Here is a 20,620-nt window from a genome sequence, read left to right on the forward strand (position 1 = left end):
ATCTAATTGATGTTTCTTTGGTTTTGTCTTTCAATAATGATGACAGCCTCACTGTATCTCTTAGTGCTTTATAATAACTGTAGTAGTTATGACTGGTTATTCATGTGAAAATATTTTGGACCTGTCTTTATCGTGTACTTATTGACCCACTTTTTTTTATATCCTTAAACTGAAGTACACATCCAATTCCAATGTTGTGTAGGTTACTGTATTATTGGTGAGTCGTAAAGTTTAACTGTAAAGTTTAGCTGTCTTCTGCTCATATGAAAGTCTATTTGGGGAATATATGGCACCGTTTTACTGTAATCCAATTACATGGGGATTTTCTCATGCAGAATCTGGTGTAGTAGAATCCATAAAAAGCTCTGCTCATTTCCCCCAAAGTGTATTTTCTCCACTACTACCACCTTGGGAAGCAGCAGCCAWTGTTTTGCTCTGTGTGACCCCTGCATGTCTCTCCCCATACATTGGTAATGCATTCTGCTGATTATAGGAATTGTTAATAATGTCAGTGTTATTTATCAGTTAGCTTCTTTTTGGGTGAAATAAAGACTTATGTCTGCTCTCGATGGCATTACTACTGCTGCTGTTGCTACTGCTGCTGCTGTTTCCTCCAAGAGAAGCGCCATTGCCATGGTTGCATGGCTTCCTCTGCTCCTATTGGCTCCTCGTTGCTATAAGTTACAGAGCTGTCTTGACATGAATCTCATTGAGAGATTGCGTCAGGAGAGCTGGCCTCCTATAATGGAGCAATAAAGGTAGTGATAGATCTGTGTGTACGTACACGTACTCATGTTGCTGCTTCTAAGAATGCGCGCACACACAGACACACACACACACACACACACCAACATTAAACACACACGCTTGAGTGTCCTGGATTTGTATTTGGCAGGGTCTAGGGTTCTTAAACCCAATTATTAGAGGATGTATTTATCTGAGAGGAAGAGCAACCACAGGGATTGGTTCAATATGAGCCTACCAGGAACAGTAGTTCAAAATATCTGTTATCATTTCAGTCAATCTAGGGAACTAATAAGTTCCTTTCATTAAATCAAATCTCCTCATAGAAAATAATAATTGAAAATTAAATTAAATTTGCTTTTGTATTTTAACTTTTTGCTGTATAGTTTCTTGTTAAGCGTGTTCATCGTTAAGTGCTCTATGACAAATTACTTTGTGAAGAGAACTCATCAAAAAATGTTTCTTATATATTTTCTATATTAAGATGAGATTACGATGATAAGAGTGATATAGCAGTAGTTAGTGACATTAGTAATGTAGATAATAAAGGTGATATTGATGTTGTAGGCCTAGGTGTTAAAGGTAATAGACAGGATGACGTATTAGGTGACGCAGTGTCCTCTTCAATAACTGTCCTCAGGGACAAGAGCCCTTAAACAACACACTACACTGACATGCTCAGGCACTGCCACAGAGTCACATTGCTTACCTGTGGGAGGTTGATATGGGAGGGGAGCTGAGGGGTGAGAAGAGGGTAGGGGGGAACAGGCAGAGAGCGGGTGTTCCTCTCAACTTGGAGGCCTGGCCAGCCCTTCATGGATGGTTTCTCAGAGCGATAAGCAGTTCCTCCCATCAGATGGAGCCTGCCTGGTGCCTTCCATGAAAAATGTATGTATGGGGCCTGGTGGCGAGCCGGGCGAGACGAGGGGAGGTGACCCGGGGACTCAGCTGCACCTCTGTGGCCTCTCATTAATCCCATGTGAGCCAGCTCTGAGCCAGCCCAGACTATCAGACTCACTCTGACTCCGGCAGGTCACAGCCAAACACACACAGCACTACACACAGCACTGCCAGGGAGGGATGCCAGGCTACCTATACTGTTCCTACTGTACACAGAAGCTAACAATTACATATCTACCTACTGTAAAAAGTGCCTAACACTTTAAAGTACACAATCTTTAAATGTGGGCCACGTACTGTATTGTGCATACTAAGAGACGTATACGCATACTGTACACACACAGGCTTCTTGAATATAGTGCAAGTGCTTGCACAACAATCATACATCACCAATTCCTATGAAAATGTTCGATATTTAAACCAAGGAAAAAACMTTTTTTTTAAAAGCATAAATTGCATCAAGGACTTGGCAACAGAAATTGTGGAATTGGCATGATTTCAGAGAAATGCAATTGAAAACCTGTATCATATTGAGTGTATTAGACAAGAGTGTATCAGTGAACAATATGTCTCTGTTTTATTATGTAAAACGTAATGTAAGGCATTTGAGCTAATTGTTTTCTTTACGACGACAACCCTCATTGATTATTCATGTGATGCTGGTAGACAGCACAACATTCTAACTATTCTGTGGAGGGAACATCAAAATAGAATATCTGCTAAGACATCCCTCTGCACTGCAGGTAAAACATATAAAACACTTACTAGGAACTTCACCAGCGCTATGTTCCCAATAGGGACAGCATTAATGCATGACTGTTGGGGGGTCAATGGGTACTGTTCAGACTACGTTGTTATTGACATCAATGAGGGTGGGTGGGGGCAAGAAGAGTGGAGGTGTCTAATGCACATTCTAGCTTACCACTGATGCATATCAATTAACATGTCTTCTCTATCTTAATGCGGTAGTTGACCCTCATTGTAACAGCTCTGTTTATGTCATTATCTACCTGTCTGAAACACATTCACACACTTGATTGCTGACTGTCGCTAGTGAGTGTTTTTCTGTGTGTATGTGGCACACACACACACACACACACACACACAACACAGCACACACACACACACCACACACACCACACTAACCACAAATACACATATTATTGAACCTCCCTGGTTCTGCTCCATCTCCCCCCCCCCCCCCCCCCCCAACACAGCTGAAGGAAGCACTGTTCCCCTTCCCCTGACCTTCAGCCTCTTATTGTCTTTAATTAAGAACCCTTTTGTCTAAACGGTCTGGGCAATGCCAAGCAGCACAGAGTGAATGGGCAATCAGGGAGTGTGTCATTGCTGATTTAGAGGTTGCGTGTGTTTGGGGGTGGGAGGGATGGGAACGATGGCGACTGGCTGAGACAGAGCGTTACCATTGCCTTTTAGTCCGATCACACAGGATAAAGATGTTAGATCAACGTCCAATTGTGATTATGATTTGAATTTTCCCTAGTACTTCATATACATGCTGTTTTGACAGATTTCTGTATGATGTCATTCTACACGTTTTGTAATGRAATCGTAAGAGTTATGTGTCGCTCCCTAGGCTACATGACATGTCACTCCCAATGACTACTGCGTCTCCTCCAGTGACAGACACTGCATTTTCAAGAGATCACCTGCTTCACAGGAAAGCTTCATGAGAGAGATTAATGTATCCCCTTTTCCCATAATTTCCAAGTGGTTCTCGCAGTTTAACAAACAGGAGAGGAAACTCATCTGGAGTGTGTGTCTGTTCTGTAGAATGTCAAAGAAATGGAAAGAGCTTTTGTTTTAACCATCTCTCTCTCTCTCTTTGTTTCTCTCTCTTGCTCTTTGCAGTACCTTGGACGATGAGGGCAGCAACCTCCGCCAACAGAAGCTAGACAGACAGGTAGGTCTCCCATGTCCCTGTATTGTAGCAGAGCAGCTCAGCCACTTACTGATATGAACCTCCTCTTAAGCAATAAGGCCAGAGGAGGTGTGGTTTACAGCTATTAGCTGTGGTATATTGGCCATATACTACAAACCCCCGAGGTGCCTTATTGCTATTATAAACTGGTTACCAACGTAATTAGAACAGTAAAAAAAAAAAACAGTGTAGAAAACAGCAGTGACACACTCAAGAGACTCATTGATTAACATATTTTCATCAGCCCTGTGTAATTCCATCAAGATACTGGGTTACATCAGCAACCTCTCCCTGGGTTACATCAGCAACCTCTCCCTGGGTTACATCAGCAACCTCTCCCTGGGTTACATCAGCAACCTCTCCCTGGGTTACATAAGTAACCTCTCCCTGGGTTACATAAGTAACCTCTCCCTGGGTTACATCAGCAACCTCTCCCCGGGTTACATCAGCAACCTCTCCCCGGTTTACATCAGTAACCTCTCCCCGGGTTACATCAGTAACCTCTCCCCGGGTTACATCAGTAACCTCTCCCCGGGTTACATCAGTAACCTCTCCCTGGGTTACACAGTACCTCTCCCGCTTACATTCAGTAACTCTTCCCCGGTTACATCAGTAACCTCTCCCCGGGTTACATCAGCAACCTCTCCCTGGGTTACATCAGCAACCGCTCCCTACACGTTACATTTATTGCATTTCCTGAAATGTAGGAACAAATTGCAGGAGATTATTTTCCAAATGATGATCTGAGGCTAATCGTAGTGGATTAAAGGGATAGACAGAGGATTAGAGTTTACGGTACTACATTAACATAAACCAAATCAGCAGAGAGACTTTCAAGCATTTAAGATAACACTACTCCACACTGCTTACACAAATCAATCTCCAATTCTTTCAGAGGATTAAAAGTCAGGAAATGGTTGGAGATGCTAATTGTTAAGTGATCTGATAAACATGGGAGTGGTTTTAATGAACATTGCAAAACTCTCTCACCTATATGATGTGCAAGTGATGTCATCCTACGTCACTCTTCCGGGTCCTATCCTCTAATCCTTGAATGGGTTTGATGATTATGTCATCAAATTCGTGAAAACAGATATAGAGTGAAAATTACACATTTTTTGTTGTTTTGTACTCTACTCTAGCACTTTGGATTTGAAATGATACAATGACTATGAGGTGAAACTGCAGACTGTCAGCATTCATTTGAGGGTATGTTCATCCATATCATGTGAACCGTTTATAAATTACAGCACTTTTTGTACATTATTGGGACAAATTCACTTATGTGTATTAAAGTAGTAGAACGTTTAGTATTTGGTCCCATTTTCATAGCCCACAATGACTACATCAAACTTGTGACGTAACAAATTTGTTGGATGCATTTGCTGTTTGTTTTGGTTTTGTTGCAGATTATTTTGTGCTCAATAGAAATTAATGGTAAATAATGTATTGTGTCATTTTGGAGTCACTTTTTTGTAAGTAAGAATAGAATATGTTTCTAAACACTTCTACATTAATGTGGATGCTACCATGATTGTGGATAATCCTGAATGAATCGTGAATAATGATGAGTGAGGTAATTACAGATGCGCAAATTGTGCGTCTAACTTTCTCACTCATCATTATTCACGATTCATTCAGGTCTCAATACTTTGGGTCCCCTAAAATGGGGGGACTATGTACAAAAATGTATGTAATTTCTAAACGGTATGGATGACGGTATGGATGCAAATACCCTCAAATTAAAGCTGACAGTCTGCACTTTAACCTCATAGTCAATGTATCATTTCAAATCCAAAGTGATGGAGTACTGAGCCAAACAACAACAAAATTGTCACTACCAATGCTTTTGGAGCTCAATGTATATCAAGTTATATTTCTGTTTGTGGATTAATTCACTTCTGCAAGAGGCCTTTTATGATGTTTTTGCGCTGAAGACCATTGTGCTACGTTTTTACCCATTGAACACCGTTCAAAAACAACTTCCTGGAAAACGACGCATCACTTTCATACCGTATTGTGCTTAGGGCTGGCATAATTACTGTAAAACTGTGTGACTGACAGTTATGGATGAAGACCATCATGAAAATAAAAAAAACGTTTAAAAAATGGTATTCTATTTTTTGGGGTGGAATGAACAGCTGACTGAAGACGGGACGGCCGGGCATTTGTAGCTTTGTAAGAACCATCCTGATCATTGCAGCGCTGCAGTGGCCTGCTGGTATTCACTCAGGGAGTTCCTGTTGGGTTCACACAGTGTGATTTTAGTGACAGAGGAGACAGTATTATAGTCTGAACCAGGGGTATGGTGTGCTGCAGACGGTTCTGCTTGTCTGTGTATCTCTGTAGATTTTCTGCAGAATTGACCAGGTCCCTCTTACAAAACCATTTGTCATGTTACAGTAATGAGACATACTGGTCAAATAGATTTTGGTTGCATTGGTTTGAGCCTTGAGTTTGAGGTTTTGGTTATGTGGTTGTCTTTACTGTGAGTCTATTATCCATGAAACTCCCATGGCTTGGTCACTCAATAGCTGAGGACAGAATTACCATTATTGCTCAGCTGCTTTGCATATGAAGACAGAAGGATCTGAGGCTAAGAGGGGATTTCCACATACACAATAATTTGGATATCCACTATAGCTTTTCCCTCATGTGGGTCCTAGCAAGCAGGCTAGGTAGTGCTAGGTATCAACAGCCAATCCAGTAGGGMCTGGAAGCTATAGTGAGCTTTGATTGGTTCATAGTGTCGCGATATCACAGAGTATTTGCATAAAGTTCAGCTTTCCCCAACTTTGGTCCCGCCCTGTTCATGCTCCCTCGCCCATGCTCGCATCGCCCAACGTTCCCCTCGTCCACTTCCCTTCCCTCCATTGAAAATGAATGGGGCTCTGTTGTTTCATCGGCCCTAATGTGTTATGTGGAAATGCATTGTAAGGTTGTTCAGCATGACATGTACAGTATGACCTCCATCATGTGTTCTTGCTATAGTACTTAAGGAGCCTGTGATTGCATCAATTAGGCAAACACTGAAGACTGAAGGAAAGCTCAAACCAACCGTCCATCTGCTGTAACCACACCACTTTTGCATTTTATTCTCAGAGTAGATCTGTTTTAAAGGAATTGTTTGTTAAAGAACATATTAAATGTACTGTTTTTCCACAAAAGACCGAGGAACATACAAAAACAAATCATAAAGATATTCTATGCAAAAGAAAGATAGACACTTTCCCTTTTTTTCTTCACCTAGTGTGGTGTCCCTGCTGAACAAGCCATTATTTGAATATCAAAGTGGGTATGGATATTCATACTGCATTACTGAGACAGGTACCCAAGCAACAGTGTTCCTTAAGCAGCATTCACATCCAGCTTCAATCCTGAAAAGTCTGTTCATCGAAATGTCAGGAGTTACTGTAGCAAGTTGCATAACCAGTCCTGATGCTGTAACCATTTTGTTTTAGGTCCAAAAGGTGCCACATGCGATGTTGGTTATTCACCTCACATGCTTTTCAAAATGTGAATTTCATGGTAACCTCCTGGCTGTACATGCACTGTCAGGCATTGTGCATGAGAGAAGGACAACATCTTGTTAGTGGGAGAGAGAGTAGGAAGAGGAGATAACTTATTAGTTGGTTATTTCACTGTACACTGACTGGTGTGTTTTGGACAGCCATAGAGCTCCCATGGCTCCACCTGTTAACTTAGTTCAGGCTTCCTCCTCCTCCACACTCACTGCTAGAGTGTGCTGAGACGTTGTGTGTCTGGTCATGGCTGAAGTGATGGCTAAATGACCAATCCCAATTCTCCACCCTTTTCTCCCTCCACTTGCACACTTCCTATCATGGAAACTCCCTCTAGCCAACGATAACACCAATCAAATACTTTTCGATTCATTATAGAAAGTGTGCAAGTGCCCACTTAAAGGGGTGGACAACTGGACACAACCATGGTTTAGATTAAGGCACTCTTACTGGTACAGCAGACAAAACAGTACAGCAGAGTACAGTCTAGTGTGTTCCTGCTTCATCTGGGATTCCTCAATATTTGATGAGCTTCCAGCCTTGGGATCTCCCTCTGTTCGTTAGCTTTCATAATCATAATGACTGCTGTACTGCAGCAGGATGAAGGGATACCCAAGCTGTAGTAATACTTAATGTAGATTTCCACATTGCCAGAGAGGGGGATAGAGCTGAGGAGAAACGGATTGGGCATGGTCCTGAAACATTAATTACAGAAGCAGAAGACATTCCATTTTTCTGGCTCTGAGGAGGTGTTCCTGAGATGGTGCATGCGGAGTTTGAACAACTCTTCTTGCTCAAGCTTTCTATATTTTGAACTGAGGTGTGGAGCTCTAACACTCTGTCCTCAGGAGAAGCTGAATTTTACAGGAAGATAAAAAGTTTGTTGACTCTCAAAACTAGGATTATGACATAAATTGAATTGCTCATGTGGGAAAAGGAAAGTAATTATTTTGTGTGAAAGTAGGATAATGAATCTGTGCAATGACACAGATCTACTGAGCTACCGGATAAGGATAAGATTGTGTGGAAAAGAAGAGGTTGATATGAATTTTGGTTTGTATGTGTCAGTGTGTGAATGATGTTTTCATATACTTGTCACTTCTGCAGCTGAAGGTTCAGGCTTATCTTGGTCAGTCATGTGATTAAATGATGTTGTGTGTTTATCAAAATCCCACAGTAAACAAGATTATTAGGGAAATCATTATTCTTGCAAAGCATGTAAACGTTTAAAATAGAACTGTTATAAGACACGTCTGTCAACTAGTCTGGTTCCTCTTCGGGAAATGGTAAAACAAAATAAAATGAAGGCAATCACCCACCTACAGGTAAACGAATTGAGAGACACAAGTCAGCAGGTCAAACTCATGTCCCGATGATCTTGTCTTTGATAGGTGTTCTGTAGCTCATCGTATGAAGACAAGCAGAAATGTTTAAGTTGGACTTGGTATGATTGCAGGCTGGGCAGATGCACATGTTTGTCCAGCAATCAATCTTTAATCTACTGTAGCTCAGGTGATTGGAGGCCAAGCACACAGACATAATTGTTCTCTCAAGGACACAGTCTTGTGTCTTGTTACAGTGAGGTGCACTGTACGGTGTGTGTGATTTGTGTGTGTGGTGTGTGTGTGTGTGTGTGTGTGTGTGTGTGTGTGTGTTGTGTGTGTGTGTGTGTGTGGTGTGTGGTGTGTGTGTGTTGTGTTGTGGTGAGTTTATACACTTGTAGGGACCAGAAGTCTCCCACAAGAATAGTAAACAAGCAACATGATTCCATCTGGGGACATTTTGTTATTCCCACAGGTAAAAATCTTATTCTAGGATTTAGGGTTAGGAGCTAGGTAGGCTTAGGATAAGGTTAGGGTTAGGGGTTAGGGAAAAATTGATTTTGAATGGGATGGAATTTTGTGTCCCCACAAGGTTAGTTGAAAAAAAGTGTGTGTGTGTGAAGGTAAAAAATTAGAAAATATCTATCCATGTTAATGTATTATATATGACACAATATTAGAAGATATGTGTGTGCATGTGTCAATAATACCAAACTAATTGAACACCATTGAAGAATCTGTGTGGTGTGTGTGTTTCAGCGAGCTCTCCTAGAGCAGAAGCAGAAGAAGAAGCGGCAGGAGCCTCTGATGGTGCAGTCCAATGTGGACGGGCGGTCTCGCGCCCGCAGGACCAAGCAGTGTGAGGAGCAGGCTCCCCTGGTAGAGTCTTACCTCAGCAGCAACAGGAGCACCATCTACCACGGTAAGAGAGACAGCCAGGATCCTTTCACCACCAGGACCCTATTACCAGGGATATGTCTCAAATGGCACCCTATTCCCTATATAGTGCACTACTTTTGGCTAGGCTCTGTATGCTACTACTATTTATGCTCTGTCCAAAAATAGTGCACTATATAGGGAATAGGATGCCATTTTGGAAACCCAGGACCCTATCAACAGCTGTTTACCATAGGAACCCGCTTCCTCTCATCTCTGAGGAAGCTGCTACATTGGTGCCGGGCAATTACAGAGATGTCCAGTAACGGTCTGGCGTGGGGCCCTTTCAAGGGCTATTCACAGCCATGACAGGATGGTATTGATCCAGGTTACTCACATAGAGTGCTTGCGAAAGATGGCTGATTGAATTACTGTATCCATGTTCTTGTCCTTATGCGCCGCTCACTGTTTGATCAAGTTCGTCTATTGATTCTTAGCTCCTGGGCCAAAGGAAAACTTTTCTACTGTAGTGACTTTTTTAGTGTTACTTTCTACTCTGCATAGGTGCAATACTGAGATATCTATCAATACCATGTCAAGGTTGGCAAAATAAACATGTAATACTTTATTCATGAAATAACTTTGTGTCTTTGTATGAGAGAGAGACTCCAGGATTTACCAGTACATGCCTTTTCAACTATAAAACTCTAGTGGTCAGAGCTCTGCAGTAGTCCTTCCAGATAGAYCAGAGATGGTGTTAGTGCTGTGGCGATTGGGCCACTGATCTCCACAGAGGGACTTTAGCTGCAGTCTTAATCCCCAACTCAGAGTGACTGAGTCTGGGCTCCAGACCTTGCATCCACACAGCACAGCCTGGATGGCTGGCTGCTGGAGAGGAAGACAATTCCCAGCACAACATAAATCAGGCAATGGGTACAAAAAAATAACTGAAAATCCAAATATACCATTAACCACTATTAGGGCAACAATTAAGAAGTTTAAAACCATTGGAACTGTGGTAAACTTGCCTGGTAGAGGAAATTTGTAGCTTGTCCCCACGCACAGTGAGGAAGATGGTTCGGTAGGCAGAAAAGTCCAAGGGTCACAGTTGGACAATTACAGAACTTGGTCGCATATTGGGGTCTCCAAATCTACAATTAGATGCCACCTCCATGCCAATAGGCCATTTGGAAAGGTTGCCATAAAAATGSCTTTATTGAGAGCAACCAACACATGTAAATGTCTTGAGTTTGCTAAAGGCATTGCCACTTGGATTGGAACCAGGTGCTATGGTCAGATGAGACGAAGATGGAGCTCTTTGGCCACACACACTAGAGGTATGCAGAAAATAACCTCATACTTATTGTAAATATGGTAGTGGATCTTTGATGTTATGGGGCTGTGACTTGAACCCCATTGAAAACCTGTGGTTTGAATTGAAGGGCAGTCCATAAGCACAGACTGAAGGATATCAAGGTTCTGAAAATATTCTGTATGGAGGAATGGTCTAAGATCCCTCCCAATGTGTTCTCCAATCTCATAAAACATTAAAGAAGAAAGCTCAGTGGCATTATCCTCGCAAAGTATTGAAAACAGGTGGTGCCAATAATTTCGACCCCTATCTTTTAAAGATTTTTTTATTGCTTGTTAAACAAAAGATTTTTCTCTGAGCAATTGTATTATTATTAAATAACTTATTTTGCATATAATAAAGCTCAGTATTTGTATTTATTTCATACAGTCTTTTTTCCGCATCTTTATAAAGGGTGCCAATCATTTTGGAGATGACTGTATATGAAAGCTTCAGAAACAGCTCAGTGCATATGAGTGGAGTGACGTCAATACAAAGTATATGTTTCATCTTCCTTCAGTGAGTGTACATCCTGATGAAAATATTCCCCTCCGACACTAGTCAAACAGCCCCTGCTATACACAGAAGACACAGAAGCTTTGAACTGCTCAGAATATTTCCCGTTGCAATCTCAGCCCCATCCTTCCAAAGATGTCAAAAAAGATGCCTTGGAGCTCATTTAGTACAGCAGCAAACATATGGAGAGAGTCCCTTGATTCATACCTTATGCTTAACAACACACAGATGGCACTACGCTGTTAGTGAAGGAAGCATACACACTGTTTGGTCTTGATAAAAATAGAATCTCCCTCTCTCTCTCCTGTCCTTATTTTTCACCATCCTTAGATTAACCCCTGTTTTTCTCTCTGTAGAACTCACATTTTCTTGGCTCTATTTTAAGAATCAATTCAGCACTCACTAAGAGGGATTACGTGTTCTCTGTACCTTTCGTATTTCCATCTGATTAACCTTAAACTGTATGCATTTCCACATCTACAGTATATCCTTCAGATAATATCCATGAAAGGATAAGTTCAGTATTAAGTGGAAATGCTGTTTCATAAGTTCCTATTCCAGCTTTTATTTACGTACCCTATCTGGATTCATTGAAAAATCATATTGCACTTATATTATAAGTGTTATTTTCTGTATTTTTCAAAGAAGTACTGTAGTATGTCATTTCAAAGTATACCATGTACAGTGGCAAGACAAAGTATGTGATCCCTTTGTAATTACATGGATGTCATCATAAATTGGTAATAAAATTTGATCTGATCTCACAACCATAGACAAACAGTGTGCTTAAACTGGGGCGGCAGGGTAGCCTAGTGGTTAGAGCGTTGGACTAGTAACTGAAAGGTTGCAAGTTCAAATCCCCGAGCTGACAACTGAACAGGCAGTTAACCCACTGTTCCTAGGCCGTGATTGAAAATTGAATTAAATTTGTTTTAACTGACTTGCCTAGTTAAATAAAATAATAATAACACACAAATTATTGTATTTTTCTTGTCTATATTGAATACATCATTTAAACTTTCACAGTGTAGGTTGGAAAAAGTATGTGAACCCCTAGGCTAATGACTTCTCCAAAAGCTAATTGGAGTCAGGAGTCAGCTAACCTTGAGTCCAATCAATGAGACGAGATTGGAGATGTTGGTTAGAGCTGCCCTGCCCTATAAAAAACACAACATTTGAGTTTGCTATTCACAACAAGCATTCCCTGATGTGAACCATGCCTTGAACTAAAGAGATCTCAATAGACCTAAGATTAAGAATTGTTGACTTGTATAAAGCTGGAAATAGTTACAAAAGTATCTCTAAAAACCTTGACGTTCATCAGTCCACTGGAGAAAGTTCAGCACTGTTGCTACTCTCCCTAGGAGTGGCCGTCCTGCAAAGATGACTGCAAGAGCACAGCGCAGAATGCTCAATGAGGTTAAGAAGAATCCTAGTGTCAGCTAAAGACTTGCAGAAATCTCTGGAACATGCTAACATCTCTGTTGACGTGTCTATGATACGTTAAACACTAAACAAGAATGATGTTCATGGGAGGACACCACAGAAGAAGCCACTGCTGTCCAAAAAAAACATTACTGCACATCTGGGGTTCACAAAAGGCTGTTCCACAGCGCTACTGGCAAAATATTCTGTGGACAGATTAAACTAAAGTTTAGTTGTTTGGAAGGAACACACAACACTATGTGTGGAGAAAGAAAGGCACAGCACAGCACACCAACATCAAAATCTCATCCCCACTGTAAAGTATGGTGGAGGGAGCATCATGGTTTGTGGCTGCTTTTCTGCCAGGACAACTTGCTATCATCGTCAGAAAAATGAACTCCCAAGTTGTATCAAGACATTTTGCAGGAGAATGTAAGGCTATCTGTCCGCCAATTGAAGCTCAACCGAAGTTGGGTGATGCAACAGGACAACGACAAAAAACACAGAAGTAAATCAACAACAGAATGGCTTCAACAGAAGAAAATACGCCTTCTGGAGTGGCCCAGTCAGAGTCCTGACCTCAACCACTGATTTGAGATGCTGTGGCATGACCTCGAGAGAGCGGTTCACACCAGACATCCCAAAAATATTGCCGAACTGATATAGTTTTGTAAAGAGGAATGGTCCAAAATTCCTCCTGACCGTTGTGCAGGTCTGATCCACAACTACAGAAAATGTTTGGTTGAGGTTATTGCTGCAAAAAGGAGGGTCAACCAGTTATTAAATCCAAGGGTTCACATACTTTTCCCATCCTGCACTGTGGATGTTTACGTGGGGTGTTCAATAAAGACATGAAAACGTATAATTGTTTGTGTGTTATTAGTTTAAGAAGGCTGTGTTTGTCTATTGTTGTGGCTTAGATGAAGCTCAGATAACATTTTATGACAAATTTATGCAGAAATCCAGGTAATTCCAAATGGTTCACATACTTTTTCTTGCCACTGTAAATAGCATGTTTCTTTTGCTATAAATAAGATTAGCATCCAGTAGATAAATCATAAAGCGAAAAACCTGGAAAATATTTGCATATTATTGACCGCCGCAAATATAGAGTGACATTGTTAACAGAATATTTTAGGTGGACTAAACTGATTTAATTTAACCTAGTTCAGAAACTGACTTCATGCTTATCTGAAACAGAGTATGTAGGCCTACCAGTTGTTAGTTTCCATATATGCTAACAGTAACTTTAGGTCAAGAATACAGGTCTCTCCATCCCTCTCTGCTCYGAGCTTTTGAAGCATTTMCTCTATTATTCCCCTTGAAGCTGTTTGGAATAATTCGAAGAGAAATGGGTTCCCACAATGAGACTGTGAATGTCTCCGCGGTGACGGGTCTAGGCTCCGAATTTTTACGAGAATAGAGACACACCACTGGATATTCACTGACACTCTGCAAAACAGAGGAGGTTGTAGGGGAAATACTAAGGCAACCAAGCAGTTGATAGATTTAAGATAAACATGTTAGAATCAAAGTGCCAATTTCAAGGGACTGTAGCTACAGTATGCATTTGTTATTATCTAATCCTGGAACATGTTGTTGCTGGAAGGAGCGTGCGCTGTGCATTTGCAATTTTCACAGAGCTAGCACATCCATGACCTGTTTGACATGAGGCGATAAACAGTGTTCTCTCCCAGGCAAGAAAAACGCCTCTGCTGTGTGTCTGCTTCCTATAACCTTGTATAGTGTCCTCTGCTAACTTTGTCTTTACCTGTTCTTTCTCTTTCCCTATAGGCTAACCTTAACTGACAGTACCCTTCTGTTTAGTCCCTTACTTCATTTTATCTTCATCATTTCCCCCAACCTGCCTGCTAATTCCTTCTGTCCGCTGGTTCCTGCCGTGCCGTGTGTAGTGCAAGAAGCTGAACACGAGGAGGTGAAGGTGGTAGCGGACAACCAGGCTCCTCGCTCAGCCAAAAAGGGCAAGGCATCGACCAGCTCCACCCCGCAGACAGCCAGCGGCAAGAAGGAGAGGAAGGGGAAGCACAAAGGTCAGGCTTGCTGCTGCTGCCTCCAGACAGACCGAGAGGCAGACAGGCTACAGCAGCATGCATGGTCCTCTCTCTCTGTCTGTTGGTCAACTGTACAGCACGTCTCCGTCTGGCTCAGCTCTGTCTCCTACCGTGATGGAAATGAAACGATCCAATTGAAATCCTCAGGTTTTCAATGAGGAGGAAGTTTCATATTTTGTGCCAGAATTAAATTCACCATGTGAGAGTGTTGTGCAGAGCAAGAGATACCACTTTTGTATCATGTAGAGTAAAATAGATTGCATGAAATTAGTTGCATGGCCACCAGACTACGTATTTGTCTCCCAATTGGTCTCCTTTGATAGCTGTATTATATTGTTGTATTGTCTTAATGAGTTGAGCTCTAAAAAGTCAATGTTAAGATGCCTCTTCCCAATGCTCCATCAGGTACCTGGCTGTATGCGTCTCTCTCATTCACACACTCATCCTTTCAAACATCCTCAAGCTGGATTGGACTCAGTTCTGTTCATGTCTCCATCTCTGGTGGCACATAGTGGCATTCTAAAGCTAATCAAGCTGCCCTTACAGAGAAGTGAAGCATGCACTCAGATGCTAAGTCTGTCCAAAATCTAATCTGAGTAATGATGTTAGAGAAGTCGGTCCTCTCTGCCTGCCAAGTAAACACCTTAGTGGCTGCTGAAACGCTCCTTGGCCTTGATACAGACTTCATATGTAAGCCGTATGAATTGAAATGGAAGTGTGAAATTGTGCTCCCTGTCTCACTTTGATGTCTRTCTCAACTTCTGAGTTTCAATAATCAAATTAGTATACTGTATTTATTTCGGGGCTCCCGAGTGGCGCAGCGGTCTAAGACACTGCATCTCAGTGCTTGTGGCGTCACTACAGACACCCTGGTTCGATTCCAGGCTGTATCAGAACCGTCCGTGATTGTGCAGCGCACAACATAGTGCGGTGCACAATTGGCACACAATTGGCCCAGCGTTGTCCGGGTTTGACCGGTGTAGGCCGTCATTGTAAATAAGAATTTGTTCTTAACTGACTTGCCAAGTTAAATGAAAAAATTATTTTAAAAATAACATAAATTGCCAGTGGCTGTCTGAAATGCTTGTTTACGAGCCCTTCCCAACAATACATATTTTAAAAAATTATAAAAAAATAAAAAATAGTAACACAAGATGAATAAGTATACACAATAATGGGGCTAAACTCAGCAAAAAAAGAAATGTCCCTTTTTCAGGACTCTGTCTTTCAAAGATAATTCGTAAAAATCCAAATAACTTCACAGATCTTCATGGTAAAGGGTTTAAACACTGTTTCCCATGCTTGTTCAATGAACCATAAACAATTAATGGACATGCACCTGTGGATGGTCGTCAAGACAATAACAGCTTACAGACGGTAGGCAATTTAAGGTCACAGTTATGAAAACTTAGGACACTAAAGAGGCCTTTCTACGGACTCTGAAAAACACCAAAAGAAAGATGCCCAGGGTCCCTGCTCATCTGCGTGAACATGCCTTAGGCATGCTGCAAGGAGGCATGAGGACTGCAGATGTGGCCAGGGCAATACATTGCAACGTCCGTACTGTGAGACGCCTAAGACAGCGCAACAGGGAGACTGGATGGACAGCTGAGACTGGATGGACAACTAGTCTGCTTCTTTAATCAGTACAACAGTTTTCAGCTGTGCGAACATAATTGCAAAAGGGTTTTCTAATGATCAATTAGCCTTTTTAAAATGATAAACTTCGATTAGCTAACACAACGTGCCATTGGAACACAGGAGTGATGGTTGCTGATAATGGGCCTCTGTACGCCTATGTAGATATTCCATAAAAAATCWGCCGTTTCCAGCTACAATAGTCATTTACAACATTAACAATGTCTACACTGTATTTCTGATCAATTTGACGTTATTTAAAAAAGAACACATGTGCTTTTCTTTCAAAAACAAGGACATTTCTAAGTGACCCCAATCTTTTGAATGGTAGTGTAGGTAACATGGCTGTTTGTCATCTCAGGATGCTTTTGTAATCCTTACTCATCTGTTCAATGTTATTGTTTTGTCCTCCAATGTGATTCATTTAGGGCTAGTGATTATTCAGACCAGAGTCACAATGTCATTCAACACCGATATAGCCCCTTTCTTCTTACGGAATGATGGCTTACCTCGTCGCACACACACACATACACACACTCCGCTGCTCTCTGAAACGAGGGTTGGCTGCGTCGCTAACGCCACACTAACAAAAGGCTGCAATCTCCCTCTGAAAGCAGCAGTAATTCTTGTGTAATCAGTGTTAAAAAGACAGTCACTAATTCAGTTGGGAGCAATAAAACACTCTTTCAAAATGTGCGTTTTAGCGCCCGTGATTTCATCTGGCTCATCTCATTTAATCGCTTGTTGCACTGCTATGGTGGTGAGACAGAAGAGAATGAGGAAAAACAGTATATCAGTGGCTTTGAAGCAGTAATGACCAGGGGGCCTCATTTATAACCGTTATGTAAATTTGACACTAAATATCTGTCCATCATTTCTGAAAAGGCTATCCTAGTCAAAAAATCCCCCAAATCCAATTTTTAAAAAACTATTATAATCCAATAGAACATAATTTTGGAACCTATCCTATAGGATTCTATTCTACAGGTCCTATCCTAGAGGTTTTTATCCGAGAGGACGGGTTCTAAAATATGATAGTTTTTTGGGGGGGTTCCATCCTGTAGGATCCTATAAGATAGAATCCCATAGGAGTCCAATAGGAATGGTTCCAAAATCTGATAGGATTGGACCACTCCCATATTGTGGTGGTGTGTTTATCACTGGTGTGGGTAGGCAAGGAGATGGACATTGTGCTCCGGAGAGACACTGGAGAGAAAATGTTCCTCTCCTCAGTTTACTATTCTTTAATCTTGATTGCAGTTTAACATACAGTTGAAGTCAGAAGTTTACATACACCTTAGCCAAATACATTTAAACTCAGTTTTTCACAATTCCTGACTTTTAATCCTAGTAAAAATTCCACTTTATTTTAAGAATGTGAAATGTCCGAATAATAGTAGAGGGAATTATTTATTTCAGCTTTTATTTCTTTCATCACTATCCCAGTGGGTCAGAAGTTTACATACCCTCAATTAGTATTTGGTAGCATTGCCTTTAAATTGTTTAATTTGGGTCAAACGTTTCGGGTAGCCTTCCACAAGCTTCCCACAATAAGTTGGGTGTATTTTGGCCCATTCATCCTGACAGAGATGGTGTAACTGAGTCAGGTTTGTAGGCCTCCTTGCTCGCACACACTTTCTATAGGATTGAGGTCAGGGCTTTGTGATGGCCACTCCAATACCTTGACTTTGTTTCCTAAGCCATTTTGCCACAACTTTGGAAGTATGCTTGGGGTCATTGTCCATTTGGAAGACCCATTTGTGACCAAGCTTTAACTTCCTGACTGATGTCTTGAGATGTTGCTTCAATATATCCACATAATTTTCCATCCTCATGAAGCCATCTATTTTGTGAAGTGCACCAGTCCCTCCTGCAGCAAAGCACCCCCACAACATGATGCTGCCACCCCTGTGCTTCACGGTTGGTAGGTGTTCTTCGGCTTGCAAGCCTCCCCCTTTTTCCTCCAAACATAACGATGGTCATTATGGCCAAAAAGTTATATTTTTGTTTCATCAGACCAGCGGACATTTCTGCCAAAAAGTACGATCTTTGTCCCCATGTGCAGTTGCAAACCACAGTCTGGCTTTTTTTATGCGTTTTGGAGCAGTGGCTTCTTCCTGCTGAGCGACCTTTCAGGTTATGTTGATATAGGACTTGTTTTACTGTGGATATAGATCATTTTGTACCTGTTTCCTCCAGCATCTTCACAGGGTCCTTTACTGTTGTTCTGGGATTGATTTGTACTTTTCGCACCAAAGTACGTTCATCTCTAGGAGACAGAACGCGCCTCCTTCCTGAGCGGTATGACCGCTGCGTGGTCCCATGGTGTTATACTTGCGTACTATTGTTTGTGCAGATGAACGTGGTACCTTCAGGCGTTTGGAAATTGCTCACCATGATGGACCAGACTTGTGAGGTCTACAGTTTTTTTCTGAGGTCTTGGCTGATTTCTTTTGATTTTCCCATTATGTCAAGCAAAGAGGCACTGAGTTTGAAGGAGGCCTTGAAATACATCCACAGGTACACCTCCAATTGACTCAAATTATGTCAATTAGCCCATCAGAAGCTTCTAAAGCCATGACATAATTTTCTGGAATTTTCCAAGCTGTTTAAAGCACAGTCAACTTAGTGTATGTAAACTTCTGACCCACTGGAATTGTGATACAGTGAATTAAAGGTGAAATAATCTGTCTGTAAACAATGGTTTGAAAAATTACTTGTGTCATGCACAAAGTAAATTCCTAACCGTCTTGCCAAAACTATAGTTTGTTAACAAGAAATTTGTGGGTGGTTGAAAAACGAGTTTTAATGACTCCAACCTAAGTGTATGTAAACTTCCGACTTCAACTGTAAATGTTCAGGTTTCTGTTGCCATATTAGCTGCGAGACAAAGGACATATTAGATTTTAGATTATTTGTGCTAATTTCCTGTACTAAAACCGTATCTGTTACTACATTAAAACAACATCACGTTTCGACCACATCGAATTGAGGGTAATTACACATCCTTTTTACCTCAGATTACACATCCTTTTACCCCAAGACCGGGGTCTTGAGACTTCGAATTCTACTATAATTTTAACCAACCCTAACCTAACCTAACATTTTAAATGCTCTCTGTATAAAAGTCACTGGCCTCACACCAATACATGGATTTATCACTCAAATAACAGCTAACCCTTGTACTGTTGATATCCTATGGCGGGTCGTGATTTGTTGAAGTTAAATAACAAAGCAATTGATTGTTCCTTCCCTGTTTCGGCATCCTCACAACTTCCATCGACATTCTAGAATTTAGATGACTGTCTACAGCAAATTCTCTTCTAACCAGTGATATACAAATGATTCTCAGATTCAGTGTGGCCTTTGAATAGTGTTAGTTTAAACCGATATGACTGATTAACAAAATAGTGTTATTTATCTTTCTGCGTTGGTGACCCACTTTCAACAAAATGCAACAATCCTAAATGTAGCTGGCTGTCTTCTACAAGTTGTCCTCTAACCAGTGATATACATACTATTCCCAGATTCTGTGTTTTTTTAGTAAGGTTAGTTTGAACAGGACYTGTAACCCGACTCCCCCCTCTCATTCTACTGGTTTCAACGTGATATCAGTATGAGTGATTGACAAATAAGTGTTGCGTTTCTCTTTCCGTTTTGGCCACACCCCCACAGCAAAATGCATCACTACGAAATGTAGCTGGTTGTCATCAGCAGGTTGACCTCTAACAAGTGATGTAAAAATGATTTCCAGTTTCCATGTGGTTTTTGAGTTGTGTTAGTTTCAACAGTGCACACCAACCTGATTTCTCCCCTAATCAACATGAATGATTATTTGCCACTTGTCAAAACAACAGGGGTTTTGGTGCATATGCAGTTGATAAGGTGCTCGTTAAAAAMAATAGAAGAAATATGACAAACATGTCCATCTTATTATCCCCAGTTGCACAAAATACTTGGCCACTTGCCTGCTTGCAATAGCAATACTTCAACCACTCGAAACTGTGCGTACGACATGGTCTAAAGTTTGCAGGAAGGTGACCACATTCTCATGTCAAGTTTTGCATGAAGACTGGCACACGCATGTTTTGGGGTATATTTTGTACATACGCACAGTTTAGAAATGAGGCTCCCGACCACTCCATTTGTGTGAAAGGGACTAGTAATCTGGTGCTTGATTGGCTGAGTCAGTAGCTGACTGTAGCAGCAGGGACATCATGTTCTGCCCTGTTACGCAGGCTAATTGAATGGCAAAGAAGCAGCGGAAGTTTTAAGAGTCATGCCGAAAATATACCACATCAACCCACAAAGGC

The 20,620-nt window shown here is 41.3% G+C and overlaps 1 protein-coding gene across 5 annotated transcripts in view; it reads left to right on the forward strand.

The window, feature by feature from the left end:
* The window catches only part of tub (TUB bipartite transcription factor), a 110,735-nt gene that overhangs the window by 80,068 nt on the left and 10,047 nt on the right, over window positions 1–20,620 (forward strand). For 3 of the 5 annotated variants that reach the window (XM_024003397.3, XM_024003398.3, XM_070447328.1), the window contains exons 2-4: window positions 3,517–3,568; window positions 9,189–9,351; window positions 14,511–14,648. In XM_024003397.3, coding sequence (XP_023859165.1) covers window positions 3,517–3,568; window positions 9,189–9,351; window positions 14,511–14,648 — 353 coding nt within the window. The remainder of the gene's footprint in view (window positions 1–3,516; window positions 3,569–9,188; window positions 9,352–14,510; window positions 14,649–20,620) is intronic. The other 2 variants (XM_024003399.2, XM_024003400.2) reach the window with 1 other exon arrangement.

This window comes from Salvelinus sp. IW2-2015, linkage group LG15 (genome assembly GCF_002910315.2).
Source record: "Salvelinus sp. IW2-2015 linkage group LG15, ASM291031v2, whole genome shotgun sequence".
Lineage (NCBI taxonomy): Eukaryota > Metazoa > Chordata > Actinopteri > Salmoniformes > Salmonidae > Salvelinus > Salvelinus sp. IW2-2015.